This window comes from Pleurodeles waltl, chromosome 7 (assembly GCF_031143425.1).
Source record: "Pleurodeles waltl isolate 20211129_DDA chromosome 7, aPleWal1.hap1.20221129, whole genome shotgun sequence".
Classification (NCBI taxonomy): domain Eukaryota; kingdom Metazoa; phylum Chordata; class Amphibia; order Caudata; family Salamandridae; genus Pleurodeles; species Pleurodeles waltl.
Genome location: NC_090446.1, coordinates 1106893667 through 1106914980, shown reverse-complemented (window position 1 = coordinate 1106914980; position 21314 = coordinate 1106893667). Strand labels below are relative to the sequence as shown.

At 45.5% G+C, this 21314-nt stretch overlaps 1 protein-coding gene across 2 annotated transcripts in view; it reads left to right on the top strand.

Moving 5' to 3' along the window:
- Positions 1 to 21314, top strand: part of CACNA1G (calcium voltage-gated channel subunit alpha1 G) — a 1194479-nt gene that overhangs the window by 495158 nt on the left and 678007 nt on the right. For both annotated transcript variants that reach the window (XM_069200048.1, XM_069200049.1), the window contains exon 5: positions 929 to 1088. In XM_069200048.1, the coding sequence (XP_069056149.1) occupies positions 929 to 1088 (160 nt within the window). The remainder of the gene's footprint in view (positions 1 to 928; positions 1089 to 21314) is intronic.

Below are 21314 nucleotides of genomic sequence, written 5' to 3'. Positions count from 1 at the left end.
GCAGAGCACACAAGGTGTGGGCAGCAGGATTTGTGTTTTATTTTGAAATCTCTTGCATCCATCCCACCAGAGGTTCATTAAATTAAAAGACGAATCACCTGGATAGGAGGCCAGGTGTCTGGTGACCTGGGAATCTCTTAAAATTAAGGTCTTTAACTCTTCTGTGGCGAGAGGTGTGGGAGAGCGGTGTTAAAAGTAGTTTTCAGAGACTGACTGAGATATCCTTAGTCTTTCCATCTCTGAAAGACAATGCTGTGCAGAAAAAGGTGCATTTTGGTTCTGAGCCAGACTCGGAATTTGGAATATATTATGTTTTAGTTACCCTATACACAACTCAGAACCATCTTAAGGCGTTAACCTGTGCATCCGAGTATCTTGCAAATCTTACCTATGTTTAGAAAATATAAATGGAAATTGCATTTTAAAATGGTTAATTTAGCATTTTATGCAAACTCTTCTGCATCGAGCAGAATTTAGGGCCAGGTGTACAAAGCTTTTTAGAGGTAGCAAACAGTCCGATTCGCAGAATGGGCAGCAAAGCAAGACCTACCTCATTAATATTCATGAAGTAGTTCTATTTTTGACCCACTGGGAATCACAAATGAAACTCAAAACAGTTTCATATATTCAAAATTGTGATATTGGAATTACGAACTCACAATTTCAAATATTCGTACATGTGGCCTTTACTCCTTAGCTTGCTGACTGTTTTCTGTGGCTGGCTATGATTCATCATACAAAGCCCCCCAAAACGCCTGCTAACTGTATGTGTATGGACTCCTGTACAGGGCTAAATCTTCTAGTCACTCTGTTAGTGTGTGGGTATGGCTGGGGATGGGTGGGAGGGAATAGATGTATGTTTTGGGTGGACAGGCATGTGCTGAATTTAGAATGTTGTAACACCTGGTCTTTCTCCACTCTTGTGCAGGTATGCGCATCTTGGTCACACTTCTCCTGGACACACTGCCCATGCTGGGAAATGTCCTGCTGCTTTGTTTCTTTGTGTTCTTCATTTTTGGCATCGTTGGGGTGCAGCTGTGGGCTGGACTGCTCAGAAACCGCTGCTTCCTTCCTGAAAACTTCAGTCTGTAAGTAGTCGATAACATCCGGGAAGGCCCGGCAACCATTTTGGGTGATACAATACCTGTGAGCTTGCCCATCACTGAAGAAAAAAGCAGATAGGCACTGGCTTTGTGACTTGTAATCCTTGAATTAGATTAGTAGTTTGTTGCCCACTGTATGTTGTCTTCAGGAAGAATGTCCTCGATAAACATGTTGCTTTCAGTTCCATGACGCCAAAAGGATGCTTGTTTATGCTCTGACACTGGTATGTGCTCATTAAGGTGTGAGCAGGTCTTCAGTCTTCACTGGGAGAGTATCTCCCATAACAATTGTAAAGTACACTGTTCCAAAAATGAAGTGATGAAAGAACACAGGGCCACTGATGGCCAGGAGCAAGAGAACCCTCACACACCCAATAGGATGTCAAACTTCATCACTGGGCCAGCTCCTCATCGACCAGCGCTGCAATGTCTGACGGGCCACCCCTTGTAAAGGTGGTGGTACTTAACTGAAGATCTTATACCAATAATGGTTAGACCTATGATGAACACAAACTATAGGTGTGTGCAGGAGAGGAAAAAAGAAAATTGTCCAATTGTCATTAGTTATATTTGGGAGAGTGTACACTGGACCAGTAATCTCTCTGTTCCCTTCTCTATTATAGTTAGAGTATCTCCCATGCTCAGATGTTCTCCATTGAGCTTATGATGAATATTGATGGTGGGAAAATGGCAGGACTGCATCTGACAGAGGGCCATCAGTCATGGTAGTTACAAGCTTAAAAAGCTGCTAGTTCACCCAAATGTCACCCAGTGACAGCATGCATCCTCTGTCTCTCTGATGATATCACTGTGTTGGCTGCTTGTCCCACTTTTTACTCTTTAACAATCTCCTATTAGCGCTTGTGTCACGATTCACCTTTGGTTTACCGCCCAGATTAGATGGGGATGGCGTGCGGCCTCGGTTCTTGCAAGTCCTGCTCTGGCCGAGGTAGGGGTGACCCATTCCGGTAGCCACGATGCTGCTGACAGTAGTACGCCACCACAGTCCGTGCCCTCCAGAAGGAGTCCCAGAGGAAAAACCCCAAAGGGAAAAAACCTCTAGACAGGAACTACTTGGAACAGAAAAGAGGACACAAGAGGATCAGAACTTCAACGCCTGGAATATCACTGGAAAGGCAGAGGAAAAACAGGAGCAAAAACTGGAATCCAAAAGAAGACCAATCGGAGCGTGACCACCACAGGAGAAGTGTTGCAACGCAAAGAGAAGAAGAATCTAACCCCTTATATACTCCTTACCAGGAAGTGACATGCAGGAAGAAGTATGAGCGCCATCTTGGATTGGGAAAGGGGCTATAGAACAAGATAGGAAAGACACCATTGTAGTAAGGGGAACAGATGCATGCAGGGAAGGTGAAGGACAATGGTATGCTGGGAAAGAGAAATCATGGCATCTCCAAGAAGGAGAAAGAAGAGGAGAAGGCCCTAGATTGGAGCACCAGGTAAGTGAAGGGACTGAGGGGCGGGCGTGGGCATCCAGCGACAACACCCGCGCCACGCTTATACACAGCGAAACCCAACACCCAACTATGGGCCTCTGGCCCCACCGCAGCCAAGGAAACATGCCTTGGCCGTAAAAAAGGCCCTCACCACGTCCCGAGCAGGAGATGCCGCAAAAGCCCGTGGCATGACAGTAGGTCCCCCCGAGGACCCAGGGTTGTCTGGGAAAAGACGGAAAAAGCGACAGACCAAAAGAGGGGCATGAACCGAAGAGGTGTCTTCCCAGGAGCATTCACTCATAGGATAGCCCTTCCAGTGGATGAAAAACTGGAGACGTCCACGGAAGAACCGAGAGTCACAGTTCTCTTGGATCTCGTATTTGGGCACATCATCAACCAACTGAGGAGGAGGACAGGAGAATTGTCTGTGAAAAGGATCAGGCACATAGGGCTTTAGCTGAGACACATTAAACACAGGATGTGTCCCCCAAGTCCGAGGCAAACGAAGACGGACTGAAAGGGGATTGATTTTTTGAAGGATCAGGAATGGCCCATAATACTGAGGTTTAAATTTGTTTTGTCACAAACAGAGAGGTAAGAATTTAGAAGAAAGCCAGACTTTATCATTGATTTGATAAGACGGGGCATCACAAAGTCTTTTATCAGCCATCTTTTTCATGTGTAGTTTGGTGGCTTGAAGATTAGAATTTATAACACGTTGGATATCGCGTAGTCGTCAAACAAATGTTGTAATGGCAGGGAGTGTAAATGATTCTCCAAGAGTAACAGGAAAGGCTTTAGGATATAACCCATAAGAACATTAAAATGGAGAGACCTTTGAGGCACTATGCACTGCATTGTTATACGAGAATTCGGCGAGTGGTAAATACATAGACCAATTGCTTTGCGTAGCATTGCAAAAACGACGTAAATATTGTTCAAGACCTTGATTTAGGCGTTCCGTTTGTCCATTTGTTTGTGGACGGAAACCAGATGACAGAGCCACGTCTGTTTTGAGTGTTTTACAAAATTGTTTCCAAAAGCGTGAAATGTATTGGGAACCACGGTCCGAGATGATGACTTGAGGAAGGCCATGAAGCCGAAAGATTTCCTGAATAAAGATTTGGCTTAATTCTTTTGCAGTGGGTAATTTCTTTAATGCAGTAAAATGTGCCAATTTAGTGAATGAGTCAATCGTGACCATTATAACTCAATTCCCGGCTGAGGGAGGTAGAGAACACATGAAATCAGTGGATACAGTATGCCATGGAGCCAGTGGAACGGGTAAAGGATGAAGCAATCCGGCTGGTTTGTTACGGGGTGTCTTCACTGGTGTGCAGGTGGAGAAGAAGTGACATAGCTTTCAGTGTCCGTTTTAAGTGTGGGCCACCAAAAAGAACGAAGAAGTAGGTCTTGGTTGGCTTTAATACCACTATTACCAGCGATGGGAGAATCGTGGCACATTCGTAAGGCTTCTGTTTGGATTATGTTAGTAGGCAGGAACAATGCTTTCTTGTGATAATAGTATTCCTTATCTTTACGTAGATGTGGACATAAATTATTCATTTCAGTTTTGTTCAGGTTTGAATACTCAGATTTTACTTTATCAAGAAAGGATTGTACTAATCCGATGATCCTATCGGGTTCAATTAGATTTTGCATAGGAGAATCACTACATTCAGGATAACGTCGTCACAGGGCATCTGCCAAAATATTTTAGGAACCAGCGATGTAAGTTATGTAAAAATCATATTGACTAAAGAAGAAAGCCCATTGGGCGTGATGACTATTTTGGCATTGCAAGTTACGTAAACACTGTAAATTCCGGTGATCTGTTCTCATCTCAAAGGGTTCTTTCAATCCCATAAGAAATTGTCTCCATTCCGTACAGGTTGTCTTCAAGGCGAGCAGTTCTCGTTCCAAAATGGAGTAGTTCGTTCTGAGTCGGACAGTATGTGGGAAAGGTAAAAGACGGGGTGTTCTAACCCATCATCATTTTGTTTTTGCAGTAATGCAGCCCCTATTGCTCTTACCGAGGCACCTGTGACTATTATGAACTGTTTGGTGGTATCCGGATGCCGTAAAATTGGAGCTTGCGTGAAGGCATGTTTTAGGTCTTGACATGCGGTTTCCGCATCTTTGGTCAAACAGAAGCCTTTCTGTAGATTTTCTTTCTTAAGAGTTTGCTTGATATGACTGATTGCTGAGCAAAGTCAGCTATGAATTGACGATAGAAATTGGCCAATCCTAGAAAACACTGGGTTTCTTTGATTGAGGAGGGGGATGGCCAATCTAGAATGGTTTGGACCTTGTCTGAGTCCATAGCAATACCAACTTGGTTGATATGATACCCCAGATACTTCACCTGACTCTTATCAAATATTTCTAGAAAACCACTGTTTGGTGCAAAAGGTCAGAAAAGATAGCGTCCATAAATCTCTGAAATATAGAGGGAGTGTGGGTTAGCCCAAAGGGCATTACACGATACTCATAGTGGCTAAAAGGGGTTCTGAAGGCGGTCTTCTATTCATTACCCTCTTTTATCCTTAAAAGATGGTAGGCTCCTCTAAGATCTAATTTGGTGATTTTGTTTTGCTCCTCTGACAGCTTCCAGAATATTTAATGAGGGGCAGAGGATAGCGGTCTTTAGCAGTGATCTTATTTAATCCGCCTAAGTCTATACAGGGGCGCAAATCCATTGTCTTTTTCGGTACGAAAAAGAGGGGAGCTCCTGCGGGTGAAGAGGAAAGGGCAATCAGACCACTCTGTAAGTTTTCCTCTAGATATTCTTTGAGTATTTTCTTCTCAGGCTCGGTAAGAGAATACATTCTCCCAAAGAGGACTACAGTATCAGGTTCCAAAGGAATGGCACAATCATATTCTCTATGAAGTGGTAGTACTGTTTTTTCAGGTTTCTGAAACACATCTGCATATTCTAGATAATGACTGGGTACTCCTAGGAGAAGGATAATGGAACAACCTACTTTTGGTGGTGTTAATAACATATTCTTCGGCGACCAATAAGTTCCTGATAAATACCAGTGCTGTTGACAAAATTGGGAAGAAAGCAAAATTGTTCTAGTTTCCTAATTAATATAGGGATTGTGCCTGGTTAGCCATGGAATACCTAGAATTATTATGTGATTTGGTGAAGAGATCAGGTCGAAAGAGATATATTCCTGATGTTTCCCGAAATGTAAACACAAGGTCAGAGTGGTATTAATGACAGGCCCAGTAGCTAGGAGGGAACCATCCACCGTATGAACTTGCTCTGGTATGCCCTTAGGTATCCGAGGGATTTTTCTTTCCAGAGCCCATGTCTCATCTAGGTAGATACCACTGGCTCCACAATCCAACAAGGCTAACGCTCTTTCTTCCCGGCCATCGGTTAACTGTAAGGTGATGGGTAAAAGGAAAAGAGCTGTTATTTCTTCTCTGGAGGAACAAATGGAAGGTATCTCTGAGCATCCCGTCCTCTCCCTTCTCACACAGGACGGGAATTGGCATTTCTTAAAGGCTTTGACAGCCGAATGGGGAAAGTACGAATTAGATGACCAGAAGCAAAACAATAAAGACATAGGTCCTCATTAGAACCCTGGCGGACGGGGAGAAGTGGCGGTAATACAGCTAACAGGCCGGCAGTTACCGCCATGGTCATCCACCACTTCTCCACTCTGACCGCCAGTACGGTGACGACCGCTGAGCTGGAGACTTCAGTCTCCAGCCGGCAGCCGGCAGCCGTCACCACACCGCCAGCGGTATCACGACCCTGCATACCGCCATGGATTTCGGGTGGTTTGGAACTGCCACAAAATCCATGGCGGTAGGCACTATCAGTGCCAGGGAATTCCTTCCCTGGCACTGATAGGGGTCTCCCACCACCCCCCTTCCCCACCCCGAGTCCTCCCCCCACAACCCCACCCCCTTGCAACCCCCCAAAGGTGTCAAGACCCCCCTCCCCACCCCTACCCCCAACATGCACAGGAACACACCCCAACATGCACACATACACTGCAACAACACATACCTGCACACATACAACAGACATGCACACAGACCGACCGCACACATTTCCCATACACACAACACACACCCCGCATGCATACACGCACTCACACACCCCCTCTACATACTCACACGCACACCCCCATGCACGCACACAACACACAACACCCCCGACCCCCCTCCCCTAACGGACTGTCAACTTGGGGGCTGCTCCGCCGCCAGCTCCCCGTCACCAGAACACCGCCACACCAAATCATGGAATGTGATTCGGAGTGCTGTGTTCTGATGACGGGGCGGTGGAGAAATCTCTACTTCCCCTGACCGCCAGTATGGCTGCTAGCAATCCTCCGTCCGAAAAAGGACGGAGGGCTGCCAGCAGTCATAATACACTGCGCGGCAAACCGCCTGCACTGGCGGTCTTCAGCACAGCGGTTCCTCAGCGGTCTTTGGAAAAGACCGCCGAGGTCGTAATGAGGCCCATAGTCCTTTCCCGTCGTCTAGTTTCACGCTCACTAGCCGATAATGGCCATGGGCCGTGTCAATTTGCATAGGTTCCTCCTCGGTAGCTCCTTTAGATTCAGAATGAGTCTCCTCAGAATGATGAGGACTAGGACGTGAGGTTCCTGAATGTGATGGTACACGGTTCTTTTTCTTCTTCATCCTACGTTCATTAAGACAATATTCTATGGAGAGAGCTAAGTCCCTCAAACCCTTGAGGTCCTCCACTCTAGCGGAATGCACTAGTTTGTCTTTTATTTCATCCCGAAGACCTCTCCGAAAAAGGGTAACAAGTGTACGTTCTACCCAAGAGAGACGTTTCAGCTGCCATTTGTCTAAATCGTGTGATATATTTTAAGACGTCCTGGTTACCTTGTTGGATGTCGCATAAGGCTTCTTCTGCCAATGATTCAAGTTCAGGACCCTCAAACATTTGCTTAAAGGCAGTGACAAAGGCTGAAAAGTCATACAGAAGAGGATCATTGGAGGTCACCAAAGGAGTTGCCCAGGCTAAAGCCGGAGCAGACAGGGCACTGATAAGGTATCCTACCTTAGTCTTGTCTCGCACCGAATTGTGAAGGTCTAAACGCAAAATAAACTGTCAGGGCATCAAGGAATTCTCGCACCTTGTTGGGATCCCCAGCAAAATGAGGTGTAGAGGCCGAGGCGGTGAGAACATCAGTGGTTTTGGAGACTAAGGCTTGTCATAAACCCGCATTTTCAGTTTGTAACTGTTATAGTTCCTGGAATTGTTGTTGGATAGTCAGGAGCAATGTTTGGCTTGTTTCTTCCGTGTTTGTTGAGGGGTCCTCAATGATCCTTGACCAAGACTGGAGTTTTGCAATCTGTTACAATTCACCTTTGGCTTACCACCCAGATCAGATGGGGATGACGTGCAGCCTCCGTTCTTGCAAGTCCTGCTCTGGCAGAGGTAGGGGTGACCCCTTCCAGTAGCCACAGTGTTGCTGACAGTAGTACGCCACCACAGTCCATGCCCTCCAGAAGAAGTCCCAGAGGAAAAAGCCCAAAGGGAAAAAACCTCTAGACAGGAAATCCCTGGAACAGAAAAGAGGACACAATAGGATAAGATCTTCAACGACTGGAATATCACTTAGAAAGGCAGAGGAAAAACAGGAGCAAAAACTGGAATCCAAAAGAAGAACAGCCGAACCGTGACCACCGCAGGAGAAGTGTTGCAACGCAAAGAGAAGAAGAATCTAACTTTTTTTATACCCCTTAGCAAGAAGTGGCATGCAGGAAGAAGTATGAGCGTCATCTTGGATTGGGAAAGTGGCTATAGAACAAGATAGGAAAGACACCATTGTAGTAAGGGGAACAGATGCAAGCAGGGAAGGTGAAGGACAATGGGATTATGGGAAAGAGAAATCATGGCATCTCCAAGAAGGAGAAAGAAGAGGAGAAGGCCCTAGATTGGGGCACCAGGTAAGTGAAAGGACCAAAGGGGGGGTGCAGGCATCCCTCAACAACACCCACACCGCGCATTATACGCGGCGAGACCCGATGCCCAACCCTGGGCCTCCGACCCCGCCGCGACCAAGGAAACAAGCTGCGGCTGGAGAAAAGGGCTGCAGCGGGCCCCACGACCCAGAAAACGGACCGCGGCCCCCACCGTGGCCCGAGCGGGAGATGCAGCAGAAGCCCGCAGCATGACAGCTTGTATGTGATTTCAAAGAGAAATGATTTTATGGAATACAATTACTGAGAAACCATTAAGTCTAAACTGATGGAAATTTTCAAAATGAATGGCATCTACCTTTTTGTAGAAACCAATTCATGGAATGTCTTTTTGGTCAAAATTGGCTTTTGAATGATATTTTGTAAGTGTGAATGCAATGGTTGCAGGTCTTACTTTCAGAAACATCTTTGCCTGAGATATTTATTTCAGTGCTTTACTTCAGGGGACAATATTTCATACTTATGGCTTTTACATTGTCAAACAATTAGGATGATTTTAGTTTGCTGCCCCATCACAACCCCTAAACACCATTAGTACCTGCCCCCTAAAATCCCTAACCACACTTATGTTACACTTATCCCTGAAGCCTAAACGCCCTTTCTACCCCACAATTCCACCATCCCTGAAACATAAAATAACTCTGCCCATTGATGAACCTAAAACCCCTTTTATACCTAAATCCATCCCATCCTATACCCTTTAAAACACCTCAGCACAACCACTCTCCACCCAACCCTGAACTATAAAAAACCCTCACATCCTTTAAACATGAGCCATCCATGACCTATAAGAATCCTCATCACTCTAAACTACTCATTCCTGAACCTAAAAACCCCTTTCTACATCTAAACTCCACACATCTCTGAATCCCCAAAACTCTTCACCACCACAGCCACTACCTATACTTGTAACTTAAAAACCCTCACAAGCCCTAAACATCCCCATCCAGGAACCCTAAAATCCCCTTACCACCCCTACACTTCTCCCATCTCTGAACCCTAAAACCTCTTTCTATGCCTGAACCCCAATTATTCCTGACCCCTAAGAACTCCTTATCACCCTAAACATTACCCATTCCTGAACCCAAAAACCTTACAGTCGTCCCAAACTCAACCCACGTTTAATGTAATTTTGGATTTTCCTTAAAATTATCTTTCTTTTAAAATCTTTTATTTAATTTTCGATATGTTTGTATTTCTTTAAAATTGTCTTTCCTTAAATTTGGTTCTCCATGATTTGGTTTCCTTCAAAGTGGTTTCTTAGTTTTTGTTTTTCATTAATTCACATACAACCCCTATTAGCTGCCAAAACGGTAGCGGAAAGCAAGAATTAGAAACTATGGAAAGGAAAAAGTGACCTTGAAGCTCTCTTTATTTTTTGTTCCTGCCATTTATTTCATGATCAATGAGACCAGGAATAGCAGGTAGTGCACAGGGCATGAGTGGGATAGCAAGGGGAACTATGTGCCAACTGACATCCGTGTTGCAAGTCTAATTGTCTGCCTAAATCATTCTTTCTTAGCAAATAAACTTATAGCATGGGTGTAGCCAGCATTGCCAGAGAAGTCGGTGGAGGGCAAGTTATATATTATATCATGGTGTTGTTGGGCATGTGGAAGGTTTGGGTGACTGGCAAGCATAACCATGAGCAGTTTGGTCAAATGTTGAGCTCAATGATTTATGTGTAATCACTATGCATTGGCCAAAACAAGAAGGTAAGATTAAAAGACCAATTTACAGAGGATTGTTATTTTTAATAACATTAGGTTAACAGTATAGAGATACCTGTCTTTCGGCATACCTTGAGGCACTTTCATTTGTTATTTAAACAAAATAGTTGCTCTGGCAGAAACCTTCAGCATGCCCACAGAATTCAAAAGCATTTTCTTAGAGAACTCAGAATGCCTCTACTCTCAGCTGGGTCTTAAATACTCCCAAATGGCCAACAGACACTAACGGTATACCTTCAGATACCTCTAGTATGCCCTCAAGAGACGGTGAACCTATCCTCAGTGTTTTAAATGGCCATCTTTTGCATGGTGTTCCACCAGGTCTTTGCCTTCTTTTGCTGAACCCATTCTTGCTGGCCATAGGATTATGCACACTGTACTACTGCTAACCAGTGGTAAAGATTTTGTGCTCTCCCTTTCAAATCTGATAAAACTGGAATAAACCTAATTGGCATATTTAACTAAAAGTAAACAGGATAAGTACATTACATTCCACTAGTGGACTGTAGCACTCACTGTGCCACCCACTAAAGTAGCACTGTAAAACATCTCTCCAGGAACCCTGGGTGTATAGTTTTAAACTGCCATTTTGACCTGGCAAAATATACCATTTAACATGTCTAAACCTTCCTTTTTTAATGCTTATAAGTCACTTCTAAAGTAGGCCCCAAATGCCTATGGAGCATTGTGTATGGTATGTAAAAGGTAGAACATGTATGTATAATGTTTTCTTGCCCTGGGAGTGAAATCCTCTAAAGTCATTTTCTCGTTGTGGCAAGGCTGCCCTCCAATAGGAATACATTGGGTTACACTACAACAACTTATAGTGCTTAATTTCACTTTGGGGGCAGCTAGAAAAATGGTTCATGGACTGATTATAATAGTAATTGAAATTCCAACTTAATCGTCAAGCTGGATTTCATATTACTATTTCGAAAATTACACTTTTAGAAAGTTGTCATTTTCCTGTCTAAGCCAAAAGGGACATTTGTGTATGTACCCTGTGTCACCTGACTGCTGATGGCTCCCTGTGTTGAGATGTGGATTACTCCCCGATGGTGGACAAAGGGTTTGGGTATAGAGATGTGTATTTTTTCCTTGAGAAGGATGGCTTGGAGGCTATGTGCAGCCCCTTTCTGATCTTTATAAAATGCTTACCCAGTCACTGGAAGCAGTAGTTCACACCTATGCCTGCCTCCCTTCTGTCTTGCTAGTCAGTTTTGCTCCACACCCAGTGGGATGGGGGAGCGGACACAGAACTGGTTTGGAGTAACACAAGAGAGGGTTTACCCAGTATCATAGCCACATCTCTGGGTGGGCACAGGGGGCTCTGACTGGGGAAGGAAAGTTCTACCGTGTTGGATTTATGCAGAGAGAGGCACCCCGCCCTACCCTGCCCTGTCGTAAAACCTTCCCTGCCCTGTCCTAAAAACAACCCCACCCTAAACCCTAAAATCTACCCTGACCTGTCCTAAAAACAATCTCAATCCTAAAATCTACCCCGTCCCACCCTAAACTGTAAAACCTACCCTGTCCTAAAAACTACCCCTCCCTATCCTAAAAACTACCCTGACCCCCATCTTAAACCCTAAAATCTACCCTGCCCTGTCCTTAAACCTACCCCGCCCTGTCCTAAAAACTACCCTGACCCCAACCTAAACCCTAAAATCTACCCATTCCTAAAAATGACTCCACCCTGTCCTACAAACTGCCTTGACACCCTGCCCCACAACCTAAAATCTAACCTCTCCCTCTCCTAAAACCTACCCCGCCCTGTCCTAAAAACTACTATGACACCCACCCCTTCCCTAAACCCTAAAACCTACCCTGTCCTGTCCTAAAAAGTACCTCAATGCCCCACCCTAAACCATAAAACCTACTCTGTCCTAAAAATGATCCCTCCCTTTCCTAAAAACTACCCGACCCCTGTTTCACCCTAAACCCTAGAAGCTACCCTTCCCAGTCCTAAAACCTAACCCACCCTGTCCTAAAAACGACCCCACCACCACCCTAGACCATAAAACCTACCCTGTACTAAAAATGACCCCTCCCTTTCCTAAAAGCTACCAGACCCCCCACCCTGAAACCTAAAACCTACCCCTGCCTGTCCTAAAAAAAAAAACTGACCCCCCACCCTAAACACTGAAAGCTACTCTGCCCTGTCCTAAAACCTATCCTCTACCCTCTCCTAAAAAGTACCCCAACCTCCCATCCCTGCCCTAAACCCTAAAACCTACCCTGTTCTAAAAACGACCCCACCCCATCCTGTCCAAACCCCTAAAATCTACCCTGTATTAAAACCTACCCCGCCCTATCCTGAGAACTACCCTGAGCCCCGCCCCACCATAAACCGTAAAACCTACCCTGCCCTGTCCTAAAAACTACCCCTCTCCTACCCTAAATCCTAAAAGCTATCCTGCTCTGTCCTAAAATATACCGCACCCTATCCTAAAATCTACCCACCCTAAACCCTAAAACCTACCCTGTCCTAAAAACTACCCTACCTTCTCCTAAAAACTACCCCTACCGCACCCAAAACCATAAAAATCTACCCTACCCTGTCCTAAAAACAACCCTGCCCCCACCCTAAAAGCTACCCTGCCCTGACCTAAAACCTACCCCACTCTGTCCTAAAAACTACCCCAACCCCTGTCCTAAACCCTAAAACCTATCCTGTCCCAAGAACTACCCCGCCCTGTCCTAAAAACTACCCCGCCCTGTCCCTTAATCTACCCCGACCCCCTGCCTATGCCCTTAACCCTAAAAGCTACCTGGCCCCGTCCTAAACCTTATAATCTACCCTGTCCTAAAAGCTACCCCACCCTGTCCTAAAAACCTACCCCCGTCCTAAACCCTAAAACCTACCCTGCCCTGTCCTAAAAACTACCCCACCCTAAACCCTAAAAGCTATCCTGTCCTGTCCTAAAACCTACCCTGCCCTGTCATAAAAACTACCTGACCCCCCACCCTGAATCCTAAAACCTATCCCACCCTGTCATAAAAAACTACCCCGACCCCCCCACCCTGAACCCTAAAACCTATCCCACCAAGTTCTAAAAAATATCCCGACCCCTCGAACCTGTCTTAAAAACTACCCCACCCTCCCCTGCCAAACCCAGCCCCACTTATCTCTCTCCTCTGGTCGCTGCTCCTTCCTGTTCTGCCCAGACTGCTCTCTCTGCCGTTACCATGCATATGCATAATGAAGGCATATGTGCTAAACACATGCTTCGTAAACACATACCCGTGGTAATGGCAGCATTGTCAATGCATAGCATTGCATTGACTGCATTGTCAGTGATGTTTCCCCCATAGGCTGGCACTGGGCATATATGTGGTATCCTGTGAAGAATCATAGGACGGACTGCCCTGCTGTCTTAAAAACCTGAAGACTGGACCTAATTGCTTTGTACCCAGGTTCCCAGAAGTAACTCCAAGGGTCAGTTGGCTATAGGGACACAGCAAGCTTCTAGAGAACCTTTCCCTGCAACTTCCCAGCTGATCTCTGCCAAATGAATATGCCCTGGAACCTGCTTGTGGCCTCTATTTGAGTGAGTCATAACCCCCAAATGGTGTCACCCAGGTTATGGATCCTTGACTGGTGTTGGAGCGTACTCCTCTCATCCCCAAACTACAAGATCTGAAACTTAGAAACATTTTGTCAAATTTCTGCCTGATGAACCAACAGAAACCGGGATCACCATCAATGCTGAAGAAGTCGACATCAAATCACTGGTCAGCCTCAGCTTGCTGGTTTGCCCAGCTGAAAGAGATTTGACTTCCAGAAAGGTTTTTAAGTCCAAATGTAGAGGGCTTTATCAGGACTGATGCTGAGCAGTGACCCACAACATCAGCGCCTTCTTGGGCACAGACTTCAGACATTGCCTGCTCTGAACTTTCCCACCTTTGACAAAGACTGCACCAGGACCCCTCACTTTAGCAACTTGTTGTCGTCATATCCCACTTCGAATCCAGCTTGCAGCTTGCCCTGCTTCAAACTCATTGACGACCACCTTTTTCCATCCAAGTTTCTAAGTCCAAAGAAAAACTTTTCACCGGGATGAACCTGATCTCGGTTCTACCCACATTCCTTCATGTTTGGCTTTAACTTTTGACTTTGACCTAGTCTAGTGCAACCAGATATGCATGGTTAGAGTGTTGTGCTTTTTGCCATTATTGTTAATTCAAACTTGAAAAATTCATATCAGCGGTTCTCTCGATTGGATTTTTATTGTTTTATTGTCATTTTAGTTTTTAATATATTCTCAGTTTTTCTAGATTTGTTTGGGATTTTTCTTCTGTTGTCTTGTTACTTTATTACTGTTTGAGTGTTGCCTAAATATGTTAGTCATTTTCTTTAAGTTAAGCCTGACTGCTTTGTTCCAAGCTACCAGAGAGTTATGCACAGGTTTATTTCGTTCATCCTGACAAATACTGTGATTATCATTTGTGGTGCATTCTCACCCGCCCAACACTAATACTCCAATATCTTACACGCAGTCACCAACAACTGGTCCTAACACTCCCCCAGCTTTGCAGTAGAGATTCCCAGTGTGACCTCAAATACCTACAGAAGGCCCTGAAAATACCCTTGTTCCACACTTATTGGCCCTCTGTTGGATCTCAAAGCTCACCTCCGGACACAGCTGCCCTTCAAAAAGCTCCAACAAGGCTTCAGACACATCCATTTGGCCCAGATACTTGTTCATTTTGGCCCTTGCATACCTTCTGAGCTAGCCTCCTTATCTGACCAAAGATATCCTGGACTTCAGTGACTGGGGGCGGCAGATTGCTCCTCAGTTCCATTCTATAGCTGTTCCTCTGTCTTTAAACACCCCTGGAAGCTGCAATCATTGACACAAAGATACACCACCAATCCTTTCTAAATGTGTAACTCAAGTGCACAGTACACATCATAGGCAAAAATTATGCTTTAAGGAAGAGGAGATAAGTGGTGCATTATGAATATGTTGAAAACACCTTACTCTTCTGAGTATGCACAAGCCACATAAAAAATCATTTGCATATTTAATTTCAGCAGTTCTCCGGAACCTGCCCCGGGAGAGTATTTTCAAATGTCGCCAGTACACAGTTGTGTCTTATTTGGTGGTCTAAAGGAGGGTGGGCCACTGAAATCACTACAACACAGAGGCGGAGTGATGAAAAGATTCAACCATCTGTTTTCTGCGCAAGCAGTGCAGGAAACGTGCTTCTTTGGAACACTGCCATTTCTGTGATGAAGAAATACACATTTCCCTTCTGTATTTCACAAATGTAATATGACATCTTAATACTCTTCAAGTTAACCACTCTGGATGTGAAAGTCTAAAAACAATGAGTTTTCAAATGTTCTGGAACATTTTACAAAGTGCTATTTTTGTCGTTGGACTGATAGCTGCATTTTCAATGCTTCTGACAAAACTTGAGGTTTCCTGTCTGCTGAGCCGTTTTTAAGGGCAAGGCTGAGAGTGTCCCATAAAAAAGTCCTGAAGAAATAGCTTGTGTACTACATGTAACTTCAGTTGGCATTGATCATCGTTATCATCTACAGCAGTGGTTCCCAACCTTTTGACTTCTGTGGACCCCGATTTTATCAATACTGGAGCCCGGGGACCCCCACTGAATCATTATTGGAACACGGGGACCCCCACTGAGTCATTATTGATAGCTGGGACCTAATATTATTACATTTTTTAAGCAGTCACAGACCCCCTGAGGAGGCTTCGCGGGTCCCTGGGGTCCCCAGCCCACAGGTTGGGAACCACTGATCTACAGGTCTCAAACAGTGTCTCTCTACTGTGCCCCATTAACAAACGAGCTCACACTGTAGGGTCTATCAACAGTAGCATAACAGGCTTTAATCAGAGCTGGGGTTTGTTGGGCTGAATCCCAGCAAAGACCCCCCCGGGACCTGGACTAAAAGGTCAGGAAGACCACGAGTACCCTTGGGGAGCAGGACTAGAGGGCCACCAAGGCTAGTTTCAGGAGGTCTAGGACTGGGAGCACTCTGGACACCATGACTAGAGGACCAGGAAGGTTAGGACCCGGAGGACTAAGAGGATGAAGAGTAGAAGGAAGATGTATAGCAGGGCCACAAAGAGGGTCAGCAAGCAAGCAGGTGAAGAACTAGGAATACCATGAGGAGGAGTAGGACCAGAACAGAGTAGAAGAACAGAGTCTAAGTGGACAACCATGATGAGAGGGAGGAGCAGTAAGGTCAGGAGGTAGACAACCAGGAAGAACACGTAAGCTGGGTTCACCAAGAGGACTTGAGATCACCAGAACCAAGAAGACGAAGACCAGGATCACCAGGAAGAAAGGGGCTGAGGAACAGGGGCTAGAGAACTATAGACAGGACGGTCAGCAGGGCCAGGAACATTGGGAAGAGGGACATGACTCGATGGTATAACAGAAATAACAGGATGAAGAGGACAAAGATCACCAACAAAACCAGAGTAGGGCCACCAGGATGCCCAGGGCAGGGCCAGTAGAATGACCAGGGAGACCAGGAGAACAAAGATCGATTCTAGAGCGCATGTATTAGGCCACACCATGTCTCTAATAAACTGTACTAGGTAATGTTTCTTAATTTCTCATTTAGATACTCTCTGGTTCTTTCAGACCATTTAAAGCACTGACTTTAGTCAAATGCATCCTTTGACTCTGCAGTGTTTCTGCTGTTTAGACTATGCTGGAAATATTTCCTAATTTTTGCAAACTAACATGCTTTCTGAATATAGTTACTCAACAGCACACAAGAACTTGACATTTGTCAATCAAAACGAATACATGAATAATGTGGTTGTTCGATAATTGGTGCTGACCTTGCATATGTCCATCCCTGCACTTCTGCCAGTGGTATGTGCTTTTAACTCTTCTCCTTGCAGCTAACTGATCACCAAGAAGGACTGAAGGAGACTGAACACTCAAAATCTCAGTATTCCACCCTCCTGTAAAATCAGTATTTACCTTAAATATGTTCCTTAATGTATTTTAATAATCGCCTAGGATGGGAACGATCTAGTTAGCATTTTGGTGGTTACAGAGAGAATTTATGTGTTTGGTGTGGAGATGTGGGAAAACTATAAAACATTTCCCCGCTCACAGTTTTTTAAATGTTCGGGGCCAGAAGGTGAAGAACGAAGTAACTTTTCAAAGTTCTTTGAAGTTGCAAAGATTGTTATGCATTGTAAAATGAATATGATCCTCAAGTAGAAAGAAAGACTGAAGGAGAAAGAATCAAGGACGAGAAGAGAAGAGAAGAGAAGAGAAGAGAAGAGAAGAGAAGAGAAGAGAAGAGAAGAGAAGAGAAGAGAAGGGATAGAGAAAGACTGGAGCTGGGAGAATGAGGTACAGGGGAAGAAGGAGAGAATGAAAGAAGGGATGGAGATAAAAGAAAACCGAAGAAGAGCCACACCCCTTCATCTTTCACCAAGGTGTTGAATCGAGGGCAGGAAAAGAAAACTCAAATTACAGTACTTCAAGTGATTTTCGTTGGAAGGCCTTAAGAAATAACCCATCTGCCTGCTCAACTACTCCAGTCCACAACAGATTACAAATATACTACTCTGCATCTACAACGCTATAAAAGCATCTAGGTCTCAAAGTTCCATTGAAAACGCATTCCTCCAAACCTAACCCCTCAGCTCCCAAGAACTTGGTTAGGAAAAGCACTTCTTATCCAGGCAAGAAAAGAAATGGAGATGGACTAATCTCCCAAACAAGCTTACTGGGTTCAAACCCCTCCGGTCTTCAGGCAAATGCCTCATCACTAAATCAAAAATGCTTCTATAAATGTAGAAACTATTATATAGAAAGTACTATTTAATGCTGCCAGAGCCCTTCATTATTCTACAGCTACAACACCAACAATCACTTCTTCCTAGAAATGGATACATTTGGATACATCAACAGCACAACACAGACTTAAAGTAAACCACCTATCCCCCATCGCTTCACTCCCAAATAGACTGCTTTCAAGGTTAAATCAGTTTCAGCCTCCTCTCACAAACATTACTGTCCAACGTCTTGGACACTCTCAGCGTCACATACTATTTAGGTTGTATTCTATCATCATTCAGCATCAGTTCTCTTTGAGGAGATCATCCTCTTATTCAAAATTATTAAACTTTCCCTAAACTAAAGATCCTTCCCACGCAGCTTTATAGGAGCACAGATGTTCGCTCTGCTACAGGAGCAAAGAAGCAAGAACAATCTTATTCAAGATTGCTAATATGGCGTCAAACCATGTTGCAGTACAGAGATTGGTTCCCTTGAAGTAGCTGTCACTGCACACCTTATTATTAACAGAAATGATCCCTGATACGCAAACCTACCTGAACTCTCAGCAGCCTTAGACAGAACTGACCACTGATAGAAATGTGGTCGCTAGTTGGCAGTAGTTTGCACTCTGTCCAAGCATGGACCCTCACTCTAGTCAGGGTAAGGGAGTCACACAGCTAAGATAACCCCTGCTCACCATCTTGGTAGCTTGGCCCAAGCAGTCTGGCTTATTTCAGAGGTAAAATGTAAACTATTTGTATATACACACACATACACACACAGTGACAACACTACAAAATAACTCCACACCAGTTTAGAAATATAGCCAATGTTTATCTGAATAAAACAAGACCAACACAATAAAAATCCAACATACACAAGTCAAAATCTCTCTTTTTAAAAGTTTAAGCATGTCTTAATCAATGGGAATCAATTAATGCATCTCTTCAGCACAAAGTACCTGGGATACGTCAACAACAAAGGCAATGTGGGCCACATGGGTGATGAGGCAACGGAAAAGCAAAGGGATGCGTTGGTTCCTTACTGCTCAGGGAAGGTGATGCGTCAATTCTTTCCTTGTAGGTGAGACGATGCGTCAGTTCCTTACTGGCAGGGGAGGTGATGCATCAATTCTTTCCTCACAGGAAAGGCTGTGTGTCAATTTCCAGACACACTGCCTCAGTTCCTTACTGCAGCGCAGGGTCAATGAACACTTGGTGCCCAGGGACAATGCATGGCAAATGCAGATAAGCTGAGTTGAAGGGAACACAGTGAAACAGGTGCTATGTCAATTCTGCAGCCGTGAGACAGGCGCTGTGTTGATTCTCCAGCCACGGGGTAGGCACTGTGCCAATGCTTCAGCCGCAAGACAGGCACTGCATCAATTCTTCTGGCGTGGTACGTTGATGCATAGATTTTCTTCTTCAGATCAGCATTTTGCACTTCCAAGGGCCTGGAGACTGGAGTTGGCACCACTTGGCAAGTCAGGATTCTCAGCAGAAGAGCCCAGGCACTGGCAGATGGTGGCAGCTCTTCTGTTATAGCGGAGGGAGCGTCACCCCCCTGCAAGCAGAGGCAAACGAAAAATAAATTGACAATAACTGGTTTATTTTTGTTAGGAGTCGAGTCTTGGGGGCAGGGCCATAGGAAAAATGCTGGAGGAGTGGTGAACTCATTTGCATTGCTGGATGGAGAACAACAGCAGGCAGAGTCTCCCAGTCCCCTTAGCAGCGCATAACCAGCCCACTTTGCCCAATACAGATGCTGCTTTCATGAGTATTACCTGGTGAGAGCAGCATCTGCATTGGCCGTAGGGGAGTCTGGGACCCTCAGCCTGTGCACACACAGCAGAAGAGCAGTGAGCGGACAATGACAATCAGCAGATAAGAATTTTTTTTTGTTTTATTATTGCTCTCCCTGCCCCTGCATTGCTCTACTACCTTTTCCTGACACCAGCCGCTTCTGCGGGCAGATTAAGAGGGTCATTCTGACCCTGGCGGGCGTCGGACGCCAAGGGAGCGCCCGCCGGCCCAGCAGGAAAGGCCCTGCAACACAGAGGCCGGCTCCGAATGGAGCCGGCGGTGTTGCAGGGGTGCGACGGGTGCAGTTGCACCCGTCGCGATTTTCACTGTCTGCAATGCAGACAGTGAAAATCTACATGGGGCCCTGTTAGGGGGCCCCTGCACTGCCCATGCCAGTGGCATAGGCAGTGCAGGGGCCCCCAGGGGCCCCATGACACCCGTTCCCGCCATCCTGTTCCTGGCGGTAAAAACCGCCAGGAAAAGGATGGCGGGAAGGGGGTCGGAATCTCCATGGCGGCGCTGCTTGCAGCGCCGCCATGGAGGTTCTGCCCAAGCAGGGGAAATCCAGCGGGAAACCGCCGGATTCCCTTTTCTGACCGTGGCTTTAATGCCGCGGTCAGAATGGGCAATGAAGCACCGCCAGCCTGTTGGCGGTGCTTCCGTTGCCCCCGGCCCTGGCGGTCTTGTACCGCCAGGGTCGGAATGAGGCCCTAAGTCTTTGATGTCCCTGAGACTTCTTAACAGGAGGCAAGCTCAGTCCATGGAGAACCATTGGAAGTAGGATGTAGAAAGTAAAGTCAGTCTTTCACTCCCAGGATAGAAGCAGCTAGCAGCAGGATGACTGCCAAAGACTTCACTGGATTGGTCCTGATGTTGAGGATAGAGGCAAAAGATGCTCAAAGGATGCTCTGCTATGTGTTGTGGTAGATGGGGGTGTCTTTGCGATTGTTCCTTGGTCCACTTTGAAGTGGGGCAACTTTGGCCACAGAATATTGGTATTAGAGCAGTAGGTTTCATCAGAAATAGTCACACAAATTCACGGCTAAAGCCAGTACACAGAGAGTAAAGGGCTATCACCCTGATTTGGGCATTGAAACAAGCCAGAACATGTTGGTGTATGGATGTTTGTCATCTGATAAAAACATTTAGCTGCATATTCTTTACTTTTGAATTGCCCAGGCATCAGACTGGATCCAGAAGATTTTTGGGTGAGCAGTACCCCTGCGCGCTGATAGGTGGTGTGGATTGACTCTGTGCTGTCTACTCCAAAAGTGAGGTTGCAGTCACCTATATAGTCGCCACCTTGGCAAGCTGACACTCAGTTCTTTTCATTCCACACCAGTTAGCGCTGATCTACAGAAGAGCTACACCTCTGTCTTTTTTTGGCAGCCTTTTTTAAAAATGTTGTCAAATTCTCTTTGCCTTATCTCCTGGTGTGTCGAGGATATCTTCGAGAAAGAC